Source organism: Ruditapes philippinarum, unplaced genomic scaffold (assembly GCF_026571515.1).
Source record: "Ruditapes philippinarum isolate M1 unplaced genomic scaffold, ASM2657151v2 ctg6595_1_1_1_1, whole genome shotgun sequence".
NCBI classification, from domain to species: Eukaryota; Metazoa; Mollusca; class Bivalvia; order Venerida; family Veneridae; genus Ruditapes; species Ruditapes philippinarum.
In genome coordinates, this window is record NW_026852473.1 from 24,632 (window position 1) to 47,634 (window position 23,003).

Below are 23,003 nucleotides of genomic sequence, written 5' to 3' on the forward strand. Positions count from 1 at the left end.
TTGATTACACGCCACATTATCATTTGTTCAGAATCACTTTTAAGTCTTATAATTGTACAAACTACCTATAATATACAATCCACTGTTACAGAAATTATTTTGTTTAGATATGAACAGAATTAAAGATTATTTTGGCATATGGTGGTAGCAAAAATGTTGATATCAAAGGTATCAAGCCCTCCTGTAGACCCCGTAAAACCATTCAGAATAAGGCAAAACTTGAAAAAGAAAAATATCAAAGAAAGTTCGCCATACTAAGCCCACTATTAACGAGTGGCGAATTGGACTTTTTGAACGAAATACAGAGTTCGAGTAAATAGTAATTACTTGGTTGAAAATAGTTTCTAATGAGTTTGTGTCTTCTGCTCTCCGCTAATCGGATAATCTATTTAATCTTTGCAGGAGATAACTAACAATCTAAAGAGATGCGAAGGTAACGTTTAAAAATAACATCGTCTTTGATGATATTCTTTGCCAATTCATTACAATGTTTGTGCGTCATTAAGTTTAATGACCAGTAATGACACTTTGTCTTATTGCATAATTCACACTTACACGGCTGAATTTCTTAAATTAATTTGCCGACTACCTTCCATGTTTTTGAGTCTGTCCATGATATCAAGATAAAAAATTTAAGTTGGTCGACCAACAGTGAGTACAGCCTGAGGTTGGTACCACACTGCTGGTAAAGCTTGTAAAAATTTCCTTAATGCATTTGTCACCAAGACAAAGATAGGAGAATTCCTTTAAAATACGTGACTTTCGAATTTTGTGTTGCTTCTGTATCTAGAGAATGTCTATTAATCCCAGAAGGAATAAGGTGGCCTTATTATATTTACTTACTTACTTATTATTTACTTATTATATACACTCTTAGATATTATCCGGACATTGAAAAGAGGTAGTTATGTCGGCTGTTGCTACATCTGGCACCGCTTGTTATGTGCATTTAATTTGCTTAATAGGTAAAAACAAAGATGGGAATAGACTAAGTACAATCTAAATTCTGTAATATCATTGACCTGTGGCAGCAATAAAAACAAAATGAATAAGTAAATATTTTCGTTACAATTTTCACTGAGTCTTTTCTTGGGAGACAAAAAAATACAACATTGCTTAAAAGACCCGGCTTAAGTCGCAGTCAATTTCATTTCTAAAATAGTGGTTCCAGATTTGATCATGTGTGTTATTTGTTTTGGAAAGTGTGCCATGAAATTGATTAAAAAGTTTGATTCCTAAAAGATAAATTCTGGTAAAGCAGCTGCATTGATTCTAGAAACGATATGAGGCAGAGAGTATGTTTCCATATCTGTAAGTTTTCGTCTATTTTGATGTTTAGAAATATCTTAAAGAGGTAATAATGTTGTTTTGTGAGTTTGAAATACATCTTTGCAATCTTTAGCATTTAAATACCTAATATAAGATGATGTCCAGTGACTAAATCTCTTGTTCAGTTATGATAATAACTGCTTTTCATAAAACGGTCATACAATGCTGTCGCAGATTTTCGGCACCAGCAATAAATGCCGACACGTTGATAACTCTATAGCCATTTCTAGTAAATTAATAATTTGATTACAGAACCACATCCCAACATTATTTTTTTATGGTGTCCTCGAAAATGATCATGCATTTTTATGCCAAGTGTTTCTATTCCGTTTATTTCAATATTTGTATGCTATTTTATTTAAAGTTTTGTATATGTGGCGTTTATTTGAAATACTGTGTCAGGCAGCTTTGACCTGAGAATAATTAATTATTTCATATTATAAAATTTCTGTAAACAAAACTAAAGATCACCTTTTCTTGATTGCGGATAGCTTTTAGTGCATTATGTTCAATTACGTAAACTTTGGAAGTAGTAATCTTTGGCTGATATTGATTCACATGTGTTGCAATGGTTAGCAAATTTCCGGTATCTGTACTAAAATGATGTTTATATATTAAACAATTAAGATATTCTCAATTTCTTGGTTATATGTGTGTACTCTTACAGATAGCTCAGACATACATCGGCTGATTTTAATTATCAATATGAATACGGAAGAAAACAAATGCTTTACTTTATCAACAAAGGAAATTCTATATCGCATTGGTAATAGACATATATCGATTTTGATGTTTTTTTGATTTTTGAAGAACTCCTTCAAATGCTAGTTGGATATTTGGTTAGTTAATAATGAGTATCATAACACGAAAAGATAAAAAATAAGTTTGTTCCTTCTTATATCTATTTCCCAAAGTTAGGCATCCGAGAATAAACACTTCGGCATTGTTTTGAATTTACCATGGAAATCGTACTTTATTGTATGACGTAAACATGGATTCCCCAAATGTATAATCTAATAGGAAAAAATAGAGAACTGTTTCAAATGGGTAGCTTTAAATTGCATGACCTCAGCATATTATCGTCTACATTAATAATAACTTATGTATCCAGAGAACATTTTATAATCCCTTAGACATATTGAGCCTTCAAAGTGCTAACAAGATCTTCAAAATAATAGTATATAATTTCTAACGTTTCATTATGTTCAAGAAAGTGTAAAAACGTAATTAAACAAGCTGAAACTAAAATTTGTGCTTCCCATAAACTTATAAAATGCAAATTGTCAGTAGGCCATTACCAAGAGTTACTTAATTTAACAAAAACTTTCAAAATGGCGTCTTTACAAATTGCTTTTAAAGGCTTTCTTTTATTAAAATTAATTCTAATTTTACCCGATATTGGATCATTTTGGTGATTGTGCCGGTTCATTTCTTTTAAAGAGAGACTTTTTTAATTTCTAAGGAGTTTGTAAAATTCTGTAAAAACCCAGAAATTCTCGAGAGGCCTACAAAGCCAAATCTATATTGTAAAATTTGCAAAATTTTAAGTGTAACTGAGTTTGCGTCCTTGAAAAGACAATAGGAAGTGGCAACAATTTCAAAACGCCCATAACATTCGGCTTAAGCCAGAATAATATTATTATAACTTCGTACAGAAATTTTTAATGATATTTTAAATTGAGCCTTTGAGGGTAATTATAAAAGGGTTTATTTCCTGAAATATAAAAAAATGATAAAAACAGCTTTTTTAAAAGGGAAAGAAGGAAGTAGGGATATCTGTAAAAGTTCCCTCTTTTTTTGGCTTTTTTGGAAACATTTTTAGGTAAATTCAAATATAAATTCACTGTTTCTCCCGGAGTGTTTTAAGTTATTAGTATCAGTTTTTTTTAAAGAATAAAAAAAACTACACTTGTATTACCTGATTAAAAGGATAGAAGCGAAAAACGATCAAAAGTTGTTTTTAAGAAAATCATAAGACAATTATGAGCGATATCTTTTTAAGAAAAAAAAAATGCATAGAACAAAATATGACAACGGTTTTCATGCAATTAAGGTAGAAAACTGTATAATCTTTAAACATAAGACTAAGGTCAATATTTTATCATGGTTAATTAACAGTACAAATTTTAGTGTACGTTGACATATGAAACGTAATTTCTGTTGATAGCAAATGTCTTTTGTTACTCTGCTTAGCTTGAACCACCAATACAGAGCCATCAAGCTTTATACTATTGTAAAACAAATTTTCATCTGATTATTCGGTAATTTGATAGCAAACAGTTCCAAAAATGGAAGAAAATGACAAAAGCACAGTTGTGTTTTGTCTTCATTTGATTTCATTTGCGTATGAATGTTTGTATTTTGCCAAAATTCTAAATTCACTGGTGTACATTTCACAACTTTTATACTTCAAGAAAATGACAATTATGTGACACGAGTCGCTATTTAATATAAGATTGTTTGAAATGAATTCTTGGAAATTGTCATAAAGTGAGACTCTTGCGATCTGAACTGACAATATTTGTTAAAATGATTTTATAAAAGATAACATGAATTGACAACTTATGTCATATTTTTCATTACTTGATTAAATAAAATACGAAAATGTGCTCAATTATAACGGTGAAAATGTTCAGCAAATTACACTAACAAAATTTTTTAATTACCTTTAATTGTCAACTTATCACATATTTTGTTAATCAATTCGTATTTAATTGATTTATTTACAAACAACGACAACAACAAAAACAACAACAACAACAAAACCCTGAGGAATATTGTAAGCTTAATGCTTTCTTAAGTTACACTTGCGTAATATAATGAATTTTACAATCAATTTTATGTAATTGAATTGGCTCTGAACTTGATAACACGCCACAATATCATTTGTTCAGAATCACTTTTACTTCTTATAATTGTACAAACTAACTATAATGTACAATCCACTGTTACAGAAGTAATTACTTGGTTAAAAAAGTTTCTAATGAGTTTATGTCTTTTGCTCTCTGCTAATCGGATAATTATTTAATATTTGCGGGAGAAAACTAACAATTAAAAGAGATGCAAAAGGAAAACGTTTAAAAATACATCGTTTTTGATGATATTCTTTCCCAAATTCATTAAATGTTTGTCGTCATTAAGTTTAATGCCCTAATGAATTTGTCTTATTGCAAAAATTCACACTTTCCCCCTCATTTTTAAATTAATTTTGCCAACTACCTTCCCTTTTTTTTTTGTTTTTCCCTTATTGATTTTTAAAGGGAAAAGAATAAAAAATTTAGCTTGTAACCAAATGAAAAAATTTGGCCAAGATTGCACGGAGGTTGGTTTTGTGACAAAGATGTCTTTTCCCTTTAATATTTTGTGACCCAAAACAAAAAAGGAAAAAGTTTAAAAAAATTTTTCTTCTGCAAAATTTTCTGTTCAATAATGAAAACCCGTGTATATATTCTTTAAGGGAATACTGTAGCATGTGTAGGACTAACAAGACAATTAAATGAGTCGGACTTCATAAATACACACTCAGATATTATTCGGACATTGAAAAAAGGTAGTGATGTGGGCTGTTGTTACATCTGGCGCCGCTTGTTATGTGCATTTAATTTGCTTCATAAGTAAAAACATAGATGTGAATAGACTAAGTACAATCTAAACGATTAGAAATTCTGTAATGTTATGGTCGGATGGCAGCAATTAAAACAAAATCAATAAGTAAATATTGAAGTTACTATTTTCACTGAGTCTCTCCTTGGGAGATAGTAAAAATGCAACATTGTTCATTCCCCAAAGCACCTGCCCAAGTCGCAATCACTCTAAGATATTGGCACTAGACTTAATCATATGTGTTATTCTTTCATAAAGTGTGCTATGAAAATGAGTATAAAGTACCTTTAATACTGATAAAGCTGCTTCTTTTAATTCTTCATTGTTGGCTCCTGTTTTGATGTTTTAAAACATATTAAGGTGAATAGATTGTTAATCGAGTTTGCAATACAGCGTTGACATTTGCTAATATATTTTAATACCTAATATTAGGTGATGTCCAGTGATTAAAGTGTCGTGATCAGAACACAAAATAATGGCTTTTCATTAAACGGTAATATGACGCTGTCGTGGATTAACGTCACCGGCAATAAACATATCGACACGTGGATAAATGTGTTTGCTACTTTGTAATATTACATACCCCAACCCACAGTGTTATCAAAAATGATTGTTATGCAAAGTGTATCTATTCCGTTTATTGCTGTTTGTTTCTATGGCGTTTATTTGAAATACTGTTACAGACATTAGATGTAATTAATTATTTATTATATAAGATATTTAAACTAAACTTAAGGTCAGGTTCTTCAGTTCTTGACTGCAGATGCTTTCTAGTGCATTCAGTACAATCATGTAAACTTTGGCGCTAATAACCTTGGCTGATATTGATTCACATGTTGTAATTATTAGCAAATTTCCGGTATCTGTACGGAAATGATGTTTATATATTATACAATTAAGATATTCTAAATTTTTTGGTTATACTTGTGTACTCATTCAGATAGCGTGTATTAACATCGGCGTTGCAGAACGAAAGTTCAATTATTAATACAGAAACTGTTTTTCTCTATCGATGAAGGATATTAGATATCGTACTGTTACTTGAGGGCATCGTCCTTTGGAGTTGTTCTGACTTTTTTCTTCTCTTCTATTTGTTTTAACCCTTCAAATGCTAGTTTGTTATACGATGATGGTATGTTATGAAGCTCATAATATTAAACTAATTTAATTACCTATGCTGTCCCTATTCGATTGTACATAACCTTTGCTTATCTAAAATAATGTAAAAAAGGGTTTGAAGAAATGCACTTATCTTAATATCAAGAAATATTTAAAAGGGAATGAGAATGACTTTATTAATTAAGTCACTTTGTCAAATCACTGATAAACGCTTTATCATTGTAAAATCATAATTATATGAGCCGCTTCACGACAAAACCAACATAATGGGTTTGTGACCAGCATGGATCCAGACCAGCCTGCGCATCCGCGCAGTCTGATCAGGATCCATGCTGTTCGCTTACCAACCCTATTACAAGAAGAGAGTCTGATAGCGAACAGCATGGATTCTGATCAGACTACGCGGATGCGCAGGCTGGTTTGGATCCATGCTGGTCGCAAACGCACTATGTTGGTTTTGTCGTGACGCGGCTCATATGCTTTATTCTAAACAACTCAGTCATCTCAATTCAAAACGTATTGTCTGTGAAAGTTTATTCAAAATATGCAAATATTTTGTATGAAAAGTATACTGCAAAGACATAACAAATCAAATGACTACGTACATAATTCATATATGTATTTGTTTTTGAAAAGGAAAGGAACTGTGTTAGAAAATTCCGCGTTCCCCACCCGTCTTAAAAAACAAAATGAAAAATGATTGAGAAATGTATAGAAACGCAATTGGTTGCTGCTTTCTTTATTTTACCATCGTTTCATTCTTTTAATAATGGATTTTTTTTCTTTTAAATTAATAACTTTGTACATTATAAATTCATATGTATTTTCGAAATTACAATAACTCTTATGCCGTTCTCTGAGTATAAAAAATGAAAAGATGAAAATAAGATAATCTTTCTAATATTTATTATCCACAGAAAAACATCCAAGAATATACACTTTAGCATAGTTTTAGATTAACCATGGTAATCGTACTTTAAAGAATGACGTAAATATTTATTCCCTGAATTTTTTATTTGACAGCATATAAATACAACTTTTTAAATGGATTATTATATGCAAATTATCCTCTGCAACAAGAATAACAAATGTATCAAGAGAATATCTTGTTATCCCCAAGGCATGATTGTAGTCTTCAAAGTGCTAACAAGATCATTAAAGGAATGGTATATATTTTTATTAGTTTTAATATGTTGCAGAAAGTAGGAAGACGTAATTGAATAGGCTGTTAATACATTTTGTGCTTGCAATTAAATACAAATATGCTTTGTTATCAAGTTCCACAAAGTTACTTATTTCATCAAGCACAATCCAAATGCATCTTACAAATGCTTTTAAGCTTTTATTTAATTAATTTAACTATTTGCAATTGGATAACTTCGTTGTTTTGCTGTTCAGTATCTTTAAAAGAGGCTTACATTTTTTCTAAGCATGAGGGTTCTGTAAAGGAGAAGTCCTCAGGGAGCAGTTACAAAAAAATAATACATGTATGTAAAAATGCGGGTTTGAGTGTAATTGAGTTTGTCCAGGAAAGACAATAAGAAGTACAACATATTTACGCATCCTAGCACCGGCTTAAGCCAGAATAAGTTTTTAATTTTAACATCAAACAGAAATTTTATCATATTTTAATTTCGTGATGGAAACTGTGCCTTTGAAGTAATTATATAGTTTTATTTCTCTGAAATATTAGTAATGATAAAGCAGCTGCTAAAAGGAAAGCGGAAATTTGCACATCTGTAATTTTTTCATCTGTTTCGGCTGTTAGGAAACATTCTAGGTAAATGAATATTAATTTCATTCCACAAATTTACAGCATATAAATTCATTAGCATCATGTTTATTTGCAATAAATCCAAAAAAACAACTACATTGTACTTATTGATTGCTGAAAATTTTACAAGCGAAAAAGAATTTGTTGTTCAGGACCTTTTAAGAGTGACTATATTCCTAAGCAGTAAATGATAAGTCATTCATGAGGAATAAAAACAAAACTAATTAGTAAACATTGAGTATAAATTGGACGAGAAATTGTTATAAAAATTATAAAATATATAAACATAGTAAAAAAGTATGACAACACGGTTTCGTATTCAAATTTTGAACATGCAATTAAGGTAGACAATTGCATAATTTTGCAACACACGATGACTAATTTAATTCAATTAACGGCATAAAAACTATTTTTAGAGTATTTTGACATGTGGCATGTCATTTCTGTCAGCCTAATACTTACTCTGCTGAAACTAAAAAAGAGGTCTTTGCCACCAGGCTCTATGCTGTTGTCTGAATTGTTAGTTATTTGATAGTTGACAGTTCCAAAAATAAATGCAGGGTATGGTTTTATGTTAACCTATAATACACATTGCCAATAGGGCTTTGTGGCGGATGAAAAAAGCTAACAACATAACTAAATAACTTATTTAATGTGACACATCTTTATTTGATTTCACTTCCGTATATTTTTTTTTTGTATTTTGCCAAAATTCCATTTTCCTAAAAGCACATTTAACAGCTTTTATTTGTCTCGGGAAAATGCAAATTATGTGACACAAGTTGCTATTTCATGTTTAATTGTTTGAAACAAATTCTTGGAAATTGTAATAAAGCGAGACTCTGGAGATGTGAACTAACAATATTTGTTAAAATAATTTCATAAAAGATAACATGAATTGGCAACTAATGTCATATTCATTTATCACTCGATTAAATAAAAACACGGAGATGTGTTATTGTGCTCATTTATATCCGTGAAATATTTTACCAAATTACTTCTTGCAAAACAAAAAGTTACAACAGCTTTTCATAAGTCATTATATTCTACCCTTTAATTGTTAATTAATCATATGCATCAAAGATTTTATTATATTGATAATCAACTCGAATTAAAACTGATTTTGTTGCAAATAAAAACATGGGAGTATTATAAGTGTAATGCGGTCTTATGTTACACTTGTGTAATAAAAGAAGTTTATAATCAATTTTTTGCTATTGAATTGGCTCTGACCCTAATTACACAGTAAAGGTGAGATTATTATTTGTTCAGATTCACTTTGATTTCTCACCTTTTTTCAAACTACGTCAAACATATAATCCACTGTTACAGGAATTAAATAATTTAGATACCAGTATGCTAAGAGTTCTAGATTAAGCTGGCATTCTTTGGTAACAAATTAAATACTGGTTTCGAAGCTTTCCTCCTGTAGTACCCCGTACCGTGTGCTCCTTTGAACCATTAAGAAAGAGGCAGGCATCTCTGATTATAATTTTGAAAGAAAGCTCACCATATTAATAGAGAAAAAATTTAAAATGCTACAGGCTCGTTTTGATTGACCCTGTTCACGGACGGTGGTTGTAAATGCAAAGCCAGCCATTAGTCCATGCCCATCAGAATGTATCAGAACTCAACATTAAAACATAAAAATTGTTTAATAATAATAAAGTTTGCATTTAAGTCCACTAATGGTGAGTAGTGGTTATGTGAATAAAATTGCATTGACCGGGTCAGTCAAATATCACGTACATATTTATAACTCCTTTCTCAACAAAATAACAACATTGTATACATATTGGCGAAATTGTGAAGCATTTTCTGCGTCACTGTTGATTTTACATCCATTCGCGAGAATGTATAACCAAATTACCTCGTTTCACCAGCTATTTAATACAATTTCGTCAGACAAATGGTTTTAATTTCCTAGGACAAACTAGATTACCCAACTAGATTAAGCTGTTTACAAACACACGTGCAGATATATCTTTTTGTTCAAATTCATGTTCCTGTTTTGGCGCTATATGGCCTTTGTATGGCAATATTGAATCGAAATGCCTGTTTTTATTTAGTGTTTGTTTTATGTATCTTGTTACAAAGAATACGAAATACTTAAAAGAAAAAAGTAACACTGTAAGAGCGCTGCAAGTTTCTTTTTGTCCAAATATATATTTTTGATCTGCTTGTGTTTTTGCGCTATATGGCATTTACAAGTTTTAAAAATTGAAATGAATACTACAATATCAATGACCTTTGATCTGAAAACTTTGGGAGTCATGTATTTAAAATGATCAAAAACCTTAGCATTACACGTTAGATCAATAAACAATAGCGTGTCGGTTAAAATGATTTTAAAACTCATAGAATTAAACTTATGCAGAGTTTTCGTGTTGTTTTTCATCAATGATTTTAAAGTTTACAAGTCATGAAGATAAATTGTTTATTTCAGGAATGTATGGATGAAACAATGAAAATATGCAAAAATGCTACACGAAGACGATTGCTCGAAAGCGTTTGAGGCGGTACTTGCTCAAAGTGGGAAGTTTGGGCATTATCAGCGCCGTCTGTATGCAGTCGTCTGCTTTATGCATGTCGTCTGCACGTCCATTCTCACGTACATGAAATTTGTCCCAAATCTGGAACTGAAGCAAGACTGCACAGAGATTATCGAAATGGAAGCGGGAAATTCCACTTTCATTTTCCTGCATTTCAACGAGACGGCGACATTCTCTATCAATTGTCATACATTTTATGATAATGATATTGGACTAGAATTTGACTGGACATTTCCGGAGGTGAGAATTTTATATCTCATTAAAAGACGAGAATACAGATCAACAAGGCAAAGGCGCAAACAATCTTGTCTGAAAAATTTATTGAAGTCAACACATTTTAATTTTGATATATGAAACAATGGTTTAATTATTATATAAATAATGATAGAATTCTGTGGGTATGATAACATATTCTGCATATATTCATCAAAGAAGTGTTCCTTGTAATAGTTGAGAATTCAACTTCCCAATAAGGTGTATCATAGCAATAAGGTATGAGAAATAAACATGTTTATTGTATATGTGAATTTTAAAATATGTTGTCGTTATATTATAGTTATTACCAACAAGTGTGTTCACAGTTTGTCCCTGGTCGGAAGTAAAATAAGCTCTAAAAGGCTTTTGTAACTTGCGTTTCTTAATTTATGATTGCGTTGCTTGGGTATGATTTTAAAACAAAGGATTAAAGGTACTAAAGTTCTATTTTATTAATTTTCTGTGGTTTGTCTAGCAAATATATTGATAGGTGAGAGAATGAGTGGCTTAGAACTCAAACGAGAGTTTTGGAGTGAGTTTTAAAAAACTGGATAAAGTGTTAGCCCTCGGAAGCATAAATCACGACAAAATTGCAAGAAAATTGCACACTCGGTTTGATTATGTCTATACATGAGGAATAATGTAAAAGTGCAACATCCCTCACGCCCCCTAGCACCGGCTTGAGCGGTAATTTTTTATACTACTTTACCTTCATAACTTGGCGAAGGCTCCCGGGAATAACATGCTGGCAGATGATGTCAAGATAACCTGTTTCAGATATAGATAAAGCATTTCGTTCCCTGGTCTTTATTGAGATTCCTGAAGAAAATATTTCATATTCTCATTTATTTTAACATATCTAGCTACTTCTGCAAATTGCGCACCACTGTACAAACTTTATATAGAAAAAAAATCGAATAAATGTTATAATTCAGTATTTGATTTATCTATCTAATGATTGATCTGGACAGAGTGATATACGTACGGTAAACTATTCGGAGAAAGTTTGTGCGCTTATGAAAGAATGCCATACATCAATCAAAAAATGAATGTATCATAACGAGAATAGATTGGAGACCAAAAATGTCATAGTTACAAAAATGAAATATGACATTTAAAGTAGCATTGCTCTGTACAGACAAAACAATACATCAGGTTTTTTTCTTACCATGTTTTGATAAAAATTCATTATGCAAAAAAACACATGGAAATTATGTTGAGAAAATTGTTCAGAGATTTCTGTATACATTCAACATTATTAATAACTAAAATTGAAAGAAATCTGCACAGCTATCTAAACGTCCATTGTGCCACAGAAAAGTTTTTTTTTCTCAAAAACTTTTTTATTTTTGTCATGCAATAGTTTCCAAAAAGTTACTCATTTCCCTATTTTTTAACACTCCTTTTCTTCTGTGCCTTTCTTTTGTCATTTGGTAAAGTTATAGTGATAAAAAAGTTTGTATGGAAGTCAAACTACTACTTTGTTTACATTTGCTACTTTCATAACAAATAATGTCGCATTTAGCGCAACTTTCGTCAGAAAATAAGCATCTAACATACTCAAAAACCATTGTTGAAATGACAGAGAATTCATGTTTCCCCAATTCTAAAAAAGAAAAAGATGTACTCCTTTCTTGGGCATAATGTGCAAAGTAGTTTTTTCAATAGTATATCTACTTTATCTTTAAACATGTTTCAGTGGGCATTCCCAGGTTATGATACAGATGTCCGGACCGTGGTTCATTACGGGCAATGTATTGGACTGGCGGTGGGGTTTGTTCTTGGTTCAATCCTCTCTGATACGTTAGGACGACGACGTGTGATGTATGTTTTCTTTACATTGTTGTGTTTAACCCAGTGCTTGTGTGCCGTTGCTCATTCATGGAAAATATTCCTCGTATGTCGTGTTATTGTCGGATTTGGCGCGGGTAAGTGCGAATGTTACAGGTGTATAAATTTACCTATATTATTTTTATATTTTTAATATACTAATACTTTAAATTTTAGCAGTGTGCCGTAACATTGTAAATTAACTACTTAACGTAATTTTCAATAACACTATTTTTTTTACCTTTTTTTAACTATTTTTTTGTTATTTAACTAATTTTTATAACGTATAAAAGTTTGACCAATAGGGTTAATTAAACAATATATTTAAAAAAAATAAAATTGTACTGTGTACGTTTGGTTTATATAACCTTAACTTAAAATTATTTAAATTAATTACATGTGTATAATAAAAGGAATATATTTTGCTACAGGTAATTTTTTTATATGTTGCATTTGTAAATTGCGTACATCTAATGTTAATAAACTTATATTATTTAAGTTCTAAAATCATTTCTTAAAATATATTTTTCTTTGTGCAATATAATGTCGGCCATTTTGTACATGTATGTTTACATTATTTAAATGCAATAAAATAAAACAATATATTTTAAAAGAAAATAAGATTGTACTGTGTACGTTTGGTTTATATAACCTTAACTTAAAATCATTTAAATTAATTACATGTGTATAATAAAAAAAAAAGTATTTTGCTACAGCCAAAAGTTGTTTTAATCCGTCATCCCCTGGCCCCAGATATATAAAACTCTACCGTTGAGACGGTCCAGTGCCCTAAACTATAAAAAAAGGTCTGGCGCCTCGGCGACACGTATTTTTTAAAATTTCAAAAGATTATTTTCATGCTTTTTAATTTGTAAGTTTCGTTTTTATCTGGTTTTGTCACAACGTGACTGCTCATACTAAACGTGCTGGGAAGGTGATAAATAGACTATATTGTTCATACATTACTATTAAAGATGGCGTGTGTTTTAATGAATTGACATACTAAATAAATTGTTTACATTTATCTAAAACTTACATAATCCTTACAGGCGGTTTCATCTTGACAAGCCTGGTTCTCCTAATAGAATACGTGGGGCATGACTGGCGAGATATTTGTATATGTCTGGTACCCTGGTGGCTCGGACCAAGTCTTTTATCGTTAGAAGCATTGGCTACAAGACATTGGAGGTTTCTGGCGCTCGTCTCTGGACTGGCGGGAGGTCCACTCATTGGCTCATATTTGTAAGTTTTATTTGAACATATTCTGATTGTAAAGCAGACTCCAGAGGAATGCATATCTTTTTTTCAAATATCTTTGGTTGTCCTTTATTATCTTCCTTTAAAAATTAAAACTAAATATGTTGGCTTTTACACAAAAGCCGGTACAATTAGTCACGACCATGTCCTTCTTTGAGCTATCAATCGTTAGTTTGACCGATTTCAATATCTGAAAAAGTTAAACTTAGCAGTCAACAGTACAAAGTCCGGTCGTATTTCACAGACGGTGCGGCAGGCTGGCCTGGCTATATAGTAGTGGCATAGACAAATCACTGCTGTAACATTCTAGGAGTTAATGATTCAGATGTTCTAGAAGCGTCCTGTTACAGAAACAAATAAATCATACCAAGATAACCAAAATAACCAAAATAAGTCAACCGTCAAACCAAAAATCTTTTTATTCCGGTCATTCAATGTTCATTCTTTTCAGTTATTTAAAGCAACAATGTATATAAAAAGAAAGCAAATCTACTGAGAGCCTCAGGTTTTGTGATGTATTATTTCTGTCACACGCCAGTTAGTTATATAGTTATATTCAACAGTTCTGTTACCGACAATCATCAGTTAGATTGATGTTTATAGAAAATAGAAATGATGTTTGAAAAAATGTTCCCCGTAAGTATATTGTCTGTTAATATCAATGGTTTTAGAATACAACCTTTTTTCCTGTTATAACAATAAGTGTTTTCTATACTGACTGATATTCAGAGCGGAAATCCCATGGTAAGAAGAGATTGTTGACGATGTCTAATTTTAGACAGTGTATTATCGTACATTTATATCGACGCCACTGACGTAAATACATTGCTAATTATCTTTCTAGTTTTAGCTTTGATATAAATAATTCAAAGTTCGTGGCACATGGCGACAAATGCTGAGTTTCTCACTTCATGTAAATGATATTTTCCAATTAAAATCTGTTGCAATTATTGCCGAAAAAATTCAGTAATTAACCTTTTTATACTCGAAAAAGAAATCGAATATCTTACTTGCGGTATTTATTCTTCACACTTCGTGATTTTTTCTCACCTTCATTAACCTGTGTTTTTCTTGCTGCACACAAATTTGTTTAACAGAAATGTTGTTTTAAAGTTGAACATTTAGATTATCATTTATAACATAATGTTTCTTTGTTATTAACATTAACTTGGCTAAATCTGTATCACGGACTTTTTTTGCATTTAAACTGTCTGTACCAATACAAGAAATTTATACACTATATCAACAAATTTAACCGTTAATAGTTGATACCTTTCTTGTTTCCGGATGAAGTCGAAATGTTACCACAGATATATCTTATAAGTAATTGTAATGAATGTGTAATCAATTACAGGTTAGGATTGTAGAAACTCATATTTGTAATAGCTGATTAATCTGGAAGTAATTGTAAATAGAGGATATTGTAAGTAATGGTAAACAGAGGATATTTAAAGTTTGTTTGTTTGATTGAATTTTACGCCGCACCGACACAGTAAAGGTGATTTAAATAGAGGATAATGAATTAGTGAAGATTCAATACTAATTTTTTAACGAATTTACAAACATAATATAGATAATAACATTTAAAAATATATGGCAACGGCCTCAATTCTGAAATACGTACAATTGCATATTCACATTTTGTAAGAATTAATTCATGAATCAAAATATAGGAAGAAATGCTATGTTTTGGATGTCTACAAATAATTATTAGCTTATTGCATTATTCATCCATGATATTAGATATTTATTTTATGCTTTTCAGTGGATTACTGATTTATCCGTGAAAATTATATTTGATAATTTCACAGTGAAAATTATCAAAATATAATTTCACTTTTTTCAATGACAAATCTACTTTTTTAAGATTTTCCCCATGTGGTACCTCAATTTTATTTTTACTGACAATTCTGACAATATCAGGCTGTTAAAAAAAATAGCAAAGCTGAAATAGATAAATAACTTAAATGTCAAAAGTAATAAAGAGAGAAAACTTACTTCTATTCCTTCAAATTCCAATCACAAAATTTCGTCTCTAATTTTTTTTGTTTCGTTTTTACAGTCTGAAAAATACATTCCTTCCCCATGCTAAACTGCTCTTGATGACATTTGGGCATATTAAAGTATCCTACGAGCAATAACTGCCGTATGCTTTATGAAAAATTGAAAAGCATTGACAGCCATCACTCGTAAAATAAGTAAAATAACCCAGCGTTCCTTACAATGCCTTAGCAAGCTTCCAAGTTTTCCATTTTCCTAGCTCCTTTTCTGAATGTTTTCACTTCTGTCAACACTTATTTTTTGTCTGTTACAATCCTCAAATAAGTTTTCTTTCTTTTAAAAAGGTGTATGACTAACAAATCTAAATAATATCCTTCTGAATCTTACACAATTATTTTCCTCCCATGAAATACACAACTTTAAAAAATGGCTGCCGCTTACATTTTACAAAGCCAGGTCTAATATAAATTCGCAGTAAGTAACAGAAATATGGATGGATGGTTGGACTTTTTCTCCTACGAGAATTGTTTGTTTTTATTATTAAAACAAGCGATCATTCATATTTTTTTAATAAAATGAATAAATATCACCGTCATTTAACCTTGATTGGCGGACTTATTTCTCAGCTCAAGACTTCTTGTTTTTAATGAGAAATTCCCTCTGAATGGGGCTCTCAATGGGGGAAACAGATTTTAATATTAACGTTAAAATTATGGAAATTACGTTTTAACTTGTTTTAAAGCATAAAATAAAAAGAAAATTTGTCTGTTTGTTGTGTAAGATGTAATTTTATTTCATCTCGTGAACTTAAAAACAGTATTCTCACTCGTGGCTACGCCACTCGTGAGAATACTGTTTTTAAAGCCCACTCGATGAAATAAAATTTCATCTTACACACAAACAAACAAATATCCTCTATTTATTCAGCAAATAAGCATTAGTTCATACAAAATAACAGAAGATATATGAAACTAGAATAAATCTGTGATATTCTTTCTGTTTCTATGGAAAAAAATATTTTATTCAAATCATTCAATAATTATGCTTGTATTGCCAATTCTTGGTACAAAAATACAGTTTCATTCCTGTTTGAAACAAGATATAACAAGGCATCCAATCAATTGGCATTGTTAAAACAAAAAAAAACGCTATATTTTCATTGAATTTTGCCGAAAAAAATACCAAAAGAGATCTGGCTATAAAAGTTTTTAATATCTTGCAATTGTACTCGGACTTTGTTGGCAATGAATTTAAATATTTAGACCTGTTACAAACAGACGAATACACCAAACATTACAAGCAGACAGTCTTAAATCTCATAGCTATATGTATGTTGTTTCCGGCATGCAAATTCTCGTCGCTGTGTGTTTGTTTGTTTATACAATGATTTTTTAAAAAATATTAATACTCTCTGAACAATATTAAACACAGATGATTATAATTTGGCAAAGATCAGATTAGTTCCGCAAATACAATGTAAATACAATGTCTGTGAGAGAGTTCTTGATTCTTTTTTTATTATCTTTCACAAAGATTCTGTTGTAACAGTACTATTTATTTTGGTACAAAATCTGTTCTGCGGTTCTACACAGGTGCCCGTTCTTGCCTGAAATAATGCACGGAAGGGCACCTTAGGTAGGTCTTTCTCTACCAGTAAAGCTGGAACGTTGCCTTGTCACCTATACTGTGTCGGTGTAACGTTAAACCCATTCCAACAAATAAACAAACAAAAACTGTATATACCATGGGCTTTCTGTCTCGCATAAAGCATATCGATTCATACGCATTTTATTTAATGGTTGAAACAAATTTTTTCATATATTTTCAGTATAGTTTTTGAAAGTTCAAGGTGGCTGCTATGTCATCACAGATTCTCTGCGGCAGAACATACGATAAAAGAAGTGGTGGCCTGTAATTGCCGCTCTGTGCCAGAACTAACCACATTGTTTGATATTGCAAGGACTTGTATTTTAAATACAATGCATAAAAAGACTTTTACCTTTCTGGATTTGTTTACAACAAGTAAACTAAGAAGGGGTACAATTGCTGTGATATTTACATGGTAAAATAATGTACACAACATATAAATATTATATATTCAAATATACACATATATACGTTATCATCATAATGTGCCTTTAACAAATTACTCAGTATTTCAGTGTTTGATTTTGAAGTGTTTGTAATAATTCCTTCCTATAAATTACAATTAATATGGTCATTTCAGTTTTGTTTTATATTAAGTAATAACTTAACTTACGTGTATAAGATAGGGAAAAACGCATTTTAAACTACTAAGTAACACATGTCTTATCATTTATTATATACTGCAAATTATAATTGTTCGGTTTGTAGTATATACGCACGTTATTTTCAGGTTTTTAGGATCTACTGTATACTGTGGATTATTTCGAGATATACGTCAGTTGACGTCCAATCCCTACCTCAATAACTTCATCTTGTATAACACAGACGCCATTGTCATTGTCTGTGCAGTTCTCATCAACAAATGGTGACTTTTTTTTATATCATTCTTCATTAACAGTAAACAAATAAATGTATTATCATCATTATAAGAAATATATAAAACTACCTTGTTGAATATTAAAACTATATGCATATTGTAAGATATTACATGTATAGAGTTTCTTTCTTCCTGTTTTCATTAGGGCAGTAAAATAACGAACAATTGAAAGTTATAACAAGATAACGATCAACAACATATATGTGTTAAGTTTAAAACCGTAATTAATGCTTAATTTAATATGAAAATTGTAAACTCGCGTTTTAAATTACAATGGATCATTAAGTTTTATAAATACAACGGTCTAGCCAAAAGAAGGATAAATTCACGGTATGGGATCTTGCACCGGATATAATCTTGTTTTGAGTCAGAACAAATCGAAAAAAAAATACGAGAGGTAAAGAAAATCTATTACTAAGCTCATTTGACACTAATATGACTTTAATTCGGGTTTGTGCTTCTCTTTAGAAATGCCAGATATTACATATGTACAAGTATCAACCCAAAAATCAAGATTTCATGTATATTTTTGTAAAATATTTAGGAAATGTTCCCAAAGTACAAAAAAACACTAGTTTCTAACACGATTTTATCCGGTGCCATACCATGAGATTGTAGTTATATTATTTTATCTAATCAGAAAAATGTTAAATTTCAATTTTAGTTTAGGTCGTCGATGGTGTTTGTTTTTGTACGCAATGTCGTCTGGTCTAGTCTCGTTGTGTATTCTCGTCTTGCACGTGAGCAACGAGACCATGGATATGAGTATGATCAACTCGCTGGGATTTTTCACAAAAATGGGCGTCACAACAACGCTGACCATCATTAACCTGGTTACCCTGGAAACATATCCAACTGTGGTCAGGTAAAAAAACAAATATATATTTTTGAAAAATAAACTTACATGAAATAAATAATAATATTTTTTTTTATTTTTTGGTAATTTCCAGAGTATTACGAGTACATTGAGTGCTGCCTGTTATAATGATAACATATTAGGTACTTTAAGGACAATCTAAGTAAGGCTTAAACTGAGTTTTTCAAGGTGTAAATTGTGTAACCTTTCTGTAAGTCTTTGTACTACCCAGGTGTATATAAATTACACTAATCTTCTTGGCAGTAATGTGTGAACTTATTCAATAAAATTATCAAATCTTCTTGTTTAATTACCTGATACATTGCAGATCTGGTAAAACAAATGCCACATGAAATAAATTGTTACGTGCTAATCATTTACAGTAAAATCAGAAATTTTGCGAGGGTTTTTGTTTCGCTCATTTAGCGGGTGGACTATGGTCGCGAAAAGAAATAAACGGTCTTGCACATATATGCCATTAAGTTAACAACATTGATACAATTCTTCAAACTGAAAATAATATCCGGGTTGCATTGCATCTTTTTAAAGTAGACTTTCCTTTTTCATTTGTTTTTCAGAACTATGGGCTTATGTGTTGGGTTTTTAGCTGGTCTTACGGGCTATATTTTAGCAGACAAAGTTATCGTGTATTTGGTAAGGACCTGAACCTTCCTCTTTGCAAATTTAAAATTTGAATTGAACTAAGGGGTTTTAAACCCTGTACTCATATGATTATCGAAATAATATACATTAGAATCTAGATAACCTGTGTTTTTTTTTCAATGAAAAAATATAAGGATAAACCTTTCTTAAGACCTCCTGAATTCTAATTGTTATGTTAATGCTCCATTTATAGTCATGAAATAAATTATGAGATATTTTTTGCGTTCTTGGTTTATGGTTGTTTTCTTGTTTGTTTTTAATTTCAGATACAAACAAAAAACATGAAATAAAGATGTACCCTTTTATCATTCCAGGAGCCATTCCACTACACAGTCCCTTTCCTTGTTTACGGGGGTATGATGTGCATCCTTGCATTTGGCGTTCTTTTTTATCCAGAAACCATCAGAAAACCACTTCCGGATATTCTTCGATGTCGTCATAGGAACTTGTGTGCTCACGACCCTATACAATTATCTAATCCCGTTACACATGGTTGGTTTTCGTGATAATACATTCCATACATCTGACAAGAAGATATTTGTGTTAATCTTTACTTCTGGATTTGTGATTTAGACATACGGAGATTATCGTGTTTCAATGGAGGGTAAGTTTGAAAACATTAAACCCTATCTTGAGCGCTATTCTAATTAATATTTTTCTCATTTTTTTCTCATTAGACTTATGATTAAGCGTTAAAATGAATTCTGAGCTAATTATACATTTTTTAATTGTTAAGCACAAATACCCTTTGAATATTGCCATAGCGAAGCAAAATAGAAAATCGAAATGTATGATTCAAAGAGATGTGAAAAATAATTGTATCGTCCGATGTCAATCATATACCCTTTTAATAATAATAATTATTATTATTATTTTTTTTATTATTATTACAAACTATTATTATCTAAAGTTATAAAAGAAAGTTCGTTTATGTAGAGCTTTATTATTATGTCTTTTGTGAATATTAAAAATTGTAAAAATGAAATGCAACAATAATATGCAAACGTTATATTGTTACACTAAAATACTGATAAAGTTACACGGTTGTTATTCTTTTGAGACAAAATTAATGCATTTGTCTTACTCTTAAAATGAAATATAGAACAATATGACTATCATCGTGTCATATAATAATTATCATTGTGTCACATACTAATTATCATTGTGTCACGTCAAAAAAATTAATGTGACATATAATAAATGTTATCGTGACCCGAGCAGAGTTCGAACCCATGATCACCTTTACTAAAGGGTCACTGCTCCCCGAAATAAATGTTATAATTTTACATTATAGAAATATTCTCGTGTCAAATGTATAATCATCATTATCGTGCAACATAATAATAATAATAATAATAATAATAATAATAATAATAATAATAATAAAAAATAATAATACAATAATAATAATAAAAAACAAATAAATAAAAAAAAAAGGCAAAACAACAACAACAACAATAAACATTTTGTTGATACAAACTAAACATGAATATTTAACTTTTACTGTTTTTTTTCAGGTGTGGAGAAAAACGTGTGCCTTAGAAAAATACATTTTGAAGTGCCTTAATTACTGTAGAAGAACATTGATCAACTTGCGGACCACAGCACATTTGTTAATTAAATGGTACACTTTACCATCATAACACATGTACTTTGTTACTTAATTAGTAAACCATACCACTTGTATTTTGTAAATGAATTAATACACCATACTATCTGAACTTTGTTTCTAAATTGATAAACCAAATGTACTTTGTTAATGTATTAATACACCATAACAGTGTATTATATTAATGAATTGATTTACCATACTACTGTACTTTGTTTCTAAATTAATGAACCATACCTCTTGTACTTTGTTAATGGGTTAATAGCCCATACCACTGTACTTTGTTAATGAATTGATTTACCACACTACTGTACTTTGTTTCTAAATTGATAAACCATATCACTTATACCTTGTTAACGGATTAATACACTACGTCACTGTACTATGTTTATTTATTGATTAATTGATTTACCATACTACTATACTTTGTCTTTAAATTGATAAACCATACCACTGTACTATGTTAATGAATCGATAAACCATACCACTTGAACTTTGTTAATGGAATAATACACCATACCAATGTACTATGTTAATGAATTGATAAACCATACCACTGTACTTTGTTTCTTAATTCATCTACAATACCACATGTACATTACACATGTTGTCTTCAAAGGAAAATGTAATATATTCACTTCAACCGTACTATATACATTCGAATAATAAATATTTACATGTAATATGTGTTTTATATTTTCTAAAACATGAAACCTTTAAAGCAATATGATATTTTTAGATAGTATGATAAAATAACAAAACATTCCAAAAGAGTGTAAAAAAAGCATCACTATTTTTTTGCTTTTCCACAAGTTTCAGTCAGCTATGTCATTGATAAAATACCTTTATTCTTTTGGCAACAATGTCTGAAAGAATTTCTCGTTATTTATTACGTTTTGAGGTGAAAGCGCAACTTTTGTAAAGGCTTGGCATAATGTACATTTACAATAGTGCATACACATCAAATGAACGTTAATAATTTTGTTTTTACTTTGTTACATGTAATTGTCTTTAGCATATATTGAATGGATAGAGAGAATGGAGCCAACCTCGTGCTTAGAATATTGCTGATTTATTAACACAAAATTAGAGCAAACCATGAGTGTCATTTTTCCCTGAGCAACACATGATTTTAATTTCCCCACACCAAAACATGATTGTTAATTTCCATTGGATAATTTAGTTTTTTTATTCATTCATTTGTAATATTTGCTGTTTTTAGTTATTTAGCCTTGTTTTTTTTGGCAAGATTTCGAAAAAAAAACATGTGCAAAAAGCTACCATTAAGCTAGCTTCAAAAGAATTAGATAATTCATATCACATGTATCGTGCAATATCAATGATATATAAAAAAGATTCCATTCAATTTTTCATACGTTCCACATATTTTCTGTGTTCTTCAAAGCTACCTAAAATTGCAAAGGAAATAAATACAGAAATAAAGAATTATTTACAGAACCTTTGAATTTTGTATGATGACAATGACTTGCCTATGAGCTGACTTAATATTATCGGTTGCTCAATTTTAGTACTTTGATCCTGAAATTTTAGTACTTTGATCCTGAAATTTCAGTACTTTGATCTTGAAATTTAGTACTTTGATCCTGAAATTGAATAAATTACTATTGGAC

The 23,003-nt window shown here is 30.5% G+C and overlaps 1 protein-coding gene across 1 annotated transcript in view; it reads left to right on the forward strand.

The window, feature by feature from the left end:
- Nucleotides 1-22,030, forward strand: part of LOC132714275 (solute carrier family 22 member 4-like) — a 44,558-nt gene extending 22,528 nt beyond the window's left edge. The window contains exons 2-10 of the mRNA XM_060697108.1: nt 10,272-10,617; nt 12,332-12,560; nt 13,512-13,704; nt 17,549-17,782; nt 18,098-18,232; nt 18,909-19,109; nt 19,679-19,754; nt 20,078-20,367; nt 21,281-22,030. Of these exons, the coding sequence (XP_060553091.1) occupies nt 10,306-10,617; nt 12,332-12,560; nt 13,512-13,704; nt 17,549-17,782; nt 18,098-18,232; nt 18,909-19,109; nt 19,679-19,754; nt 20,078-20,269 (1,572 nt within the window). The 5' untranslated portion in view covers nt 10,272-10,305 and the 3' untranslated portion in view covers nt 20,270-20,367; nt 21,281-22,030. The remainder of the gene's footprint in view (nt 1-10,271; nt 10,618-12,331; nt 12,561-13,511; nt 13,705-17,548; nt 17,783-18,097; nt 18,233-18,908; nt 19,110-19,678; nt 19,755-20,077; nt 20,368-21,280) is intronic.
- Nucleotides 22,031-23,003: the final 973 nt, after the last annotated feature.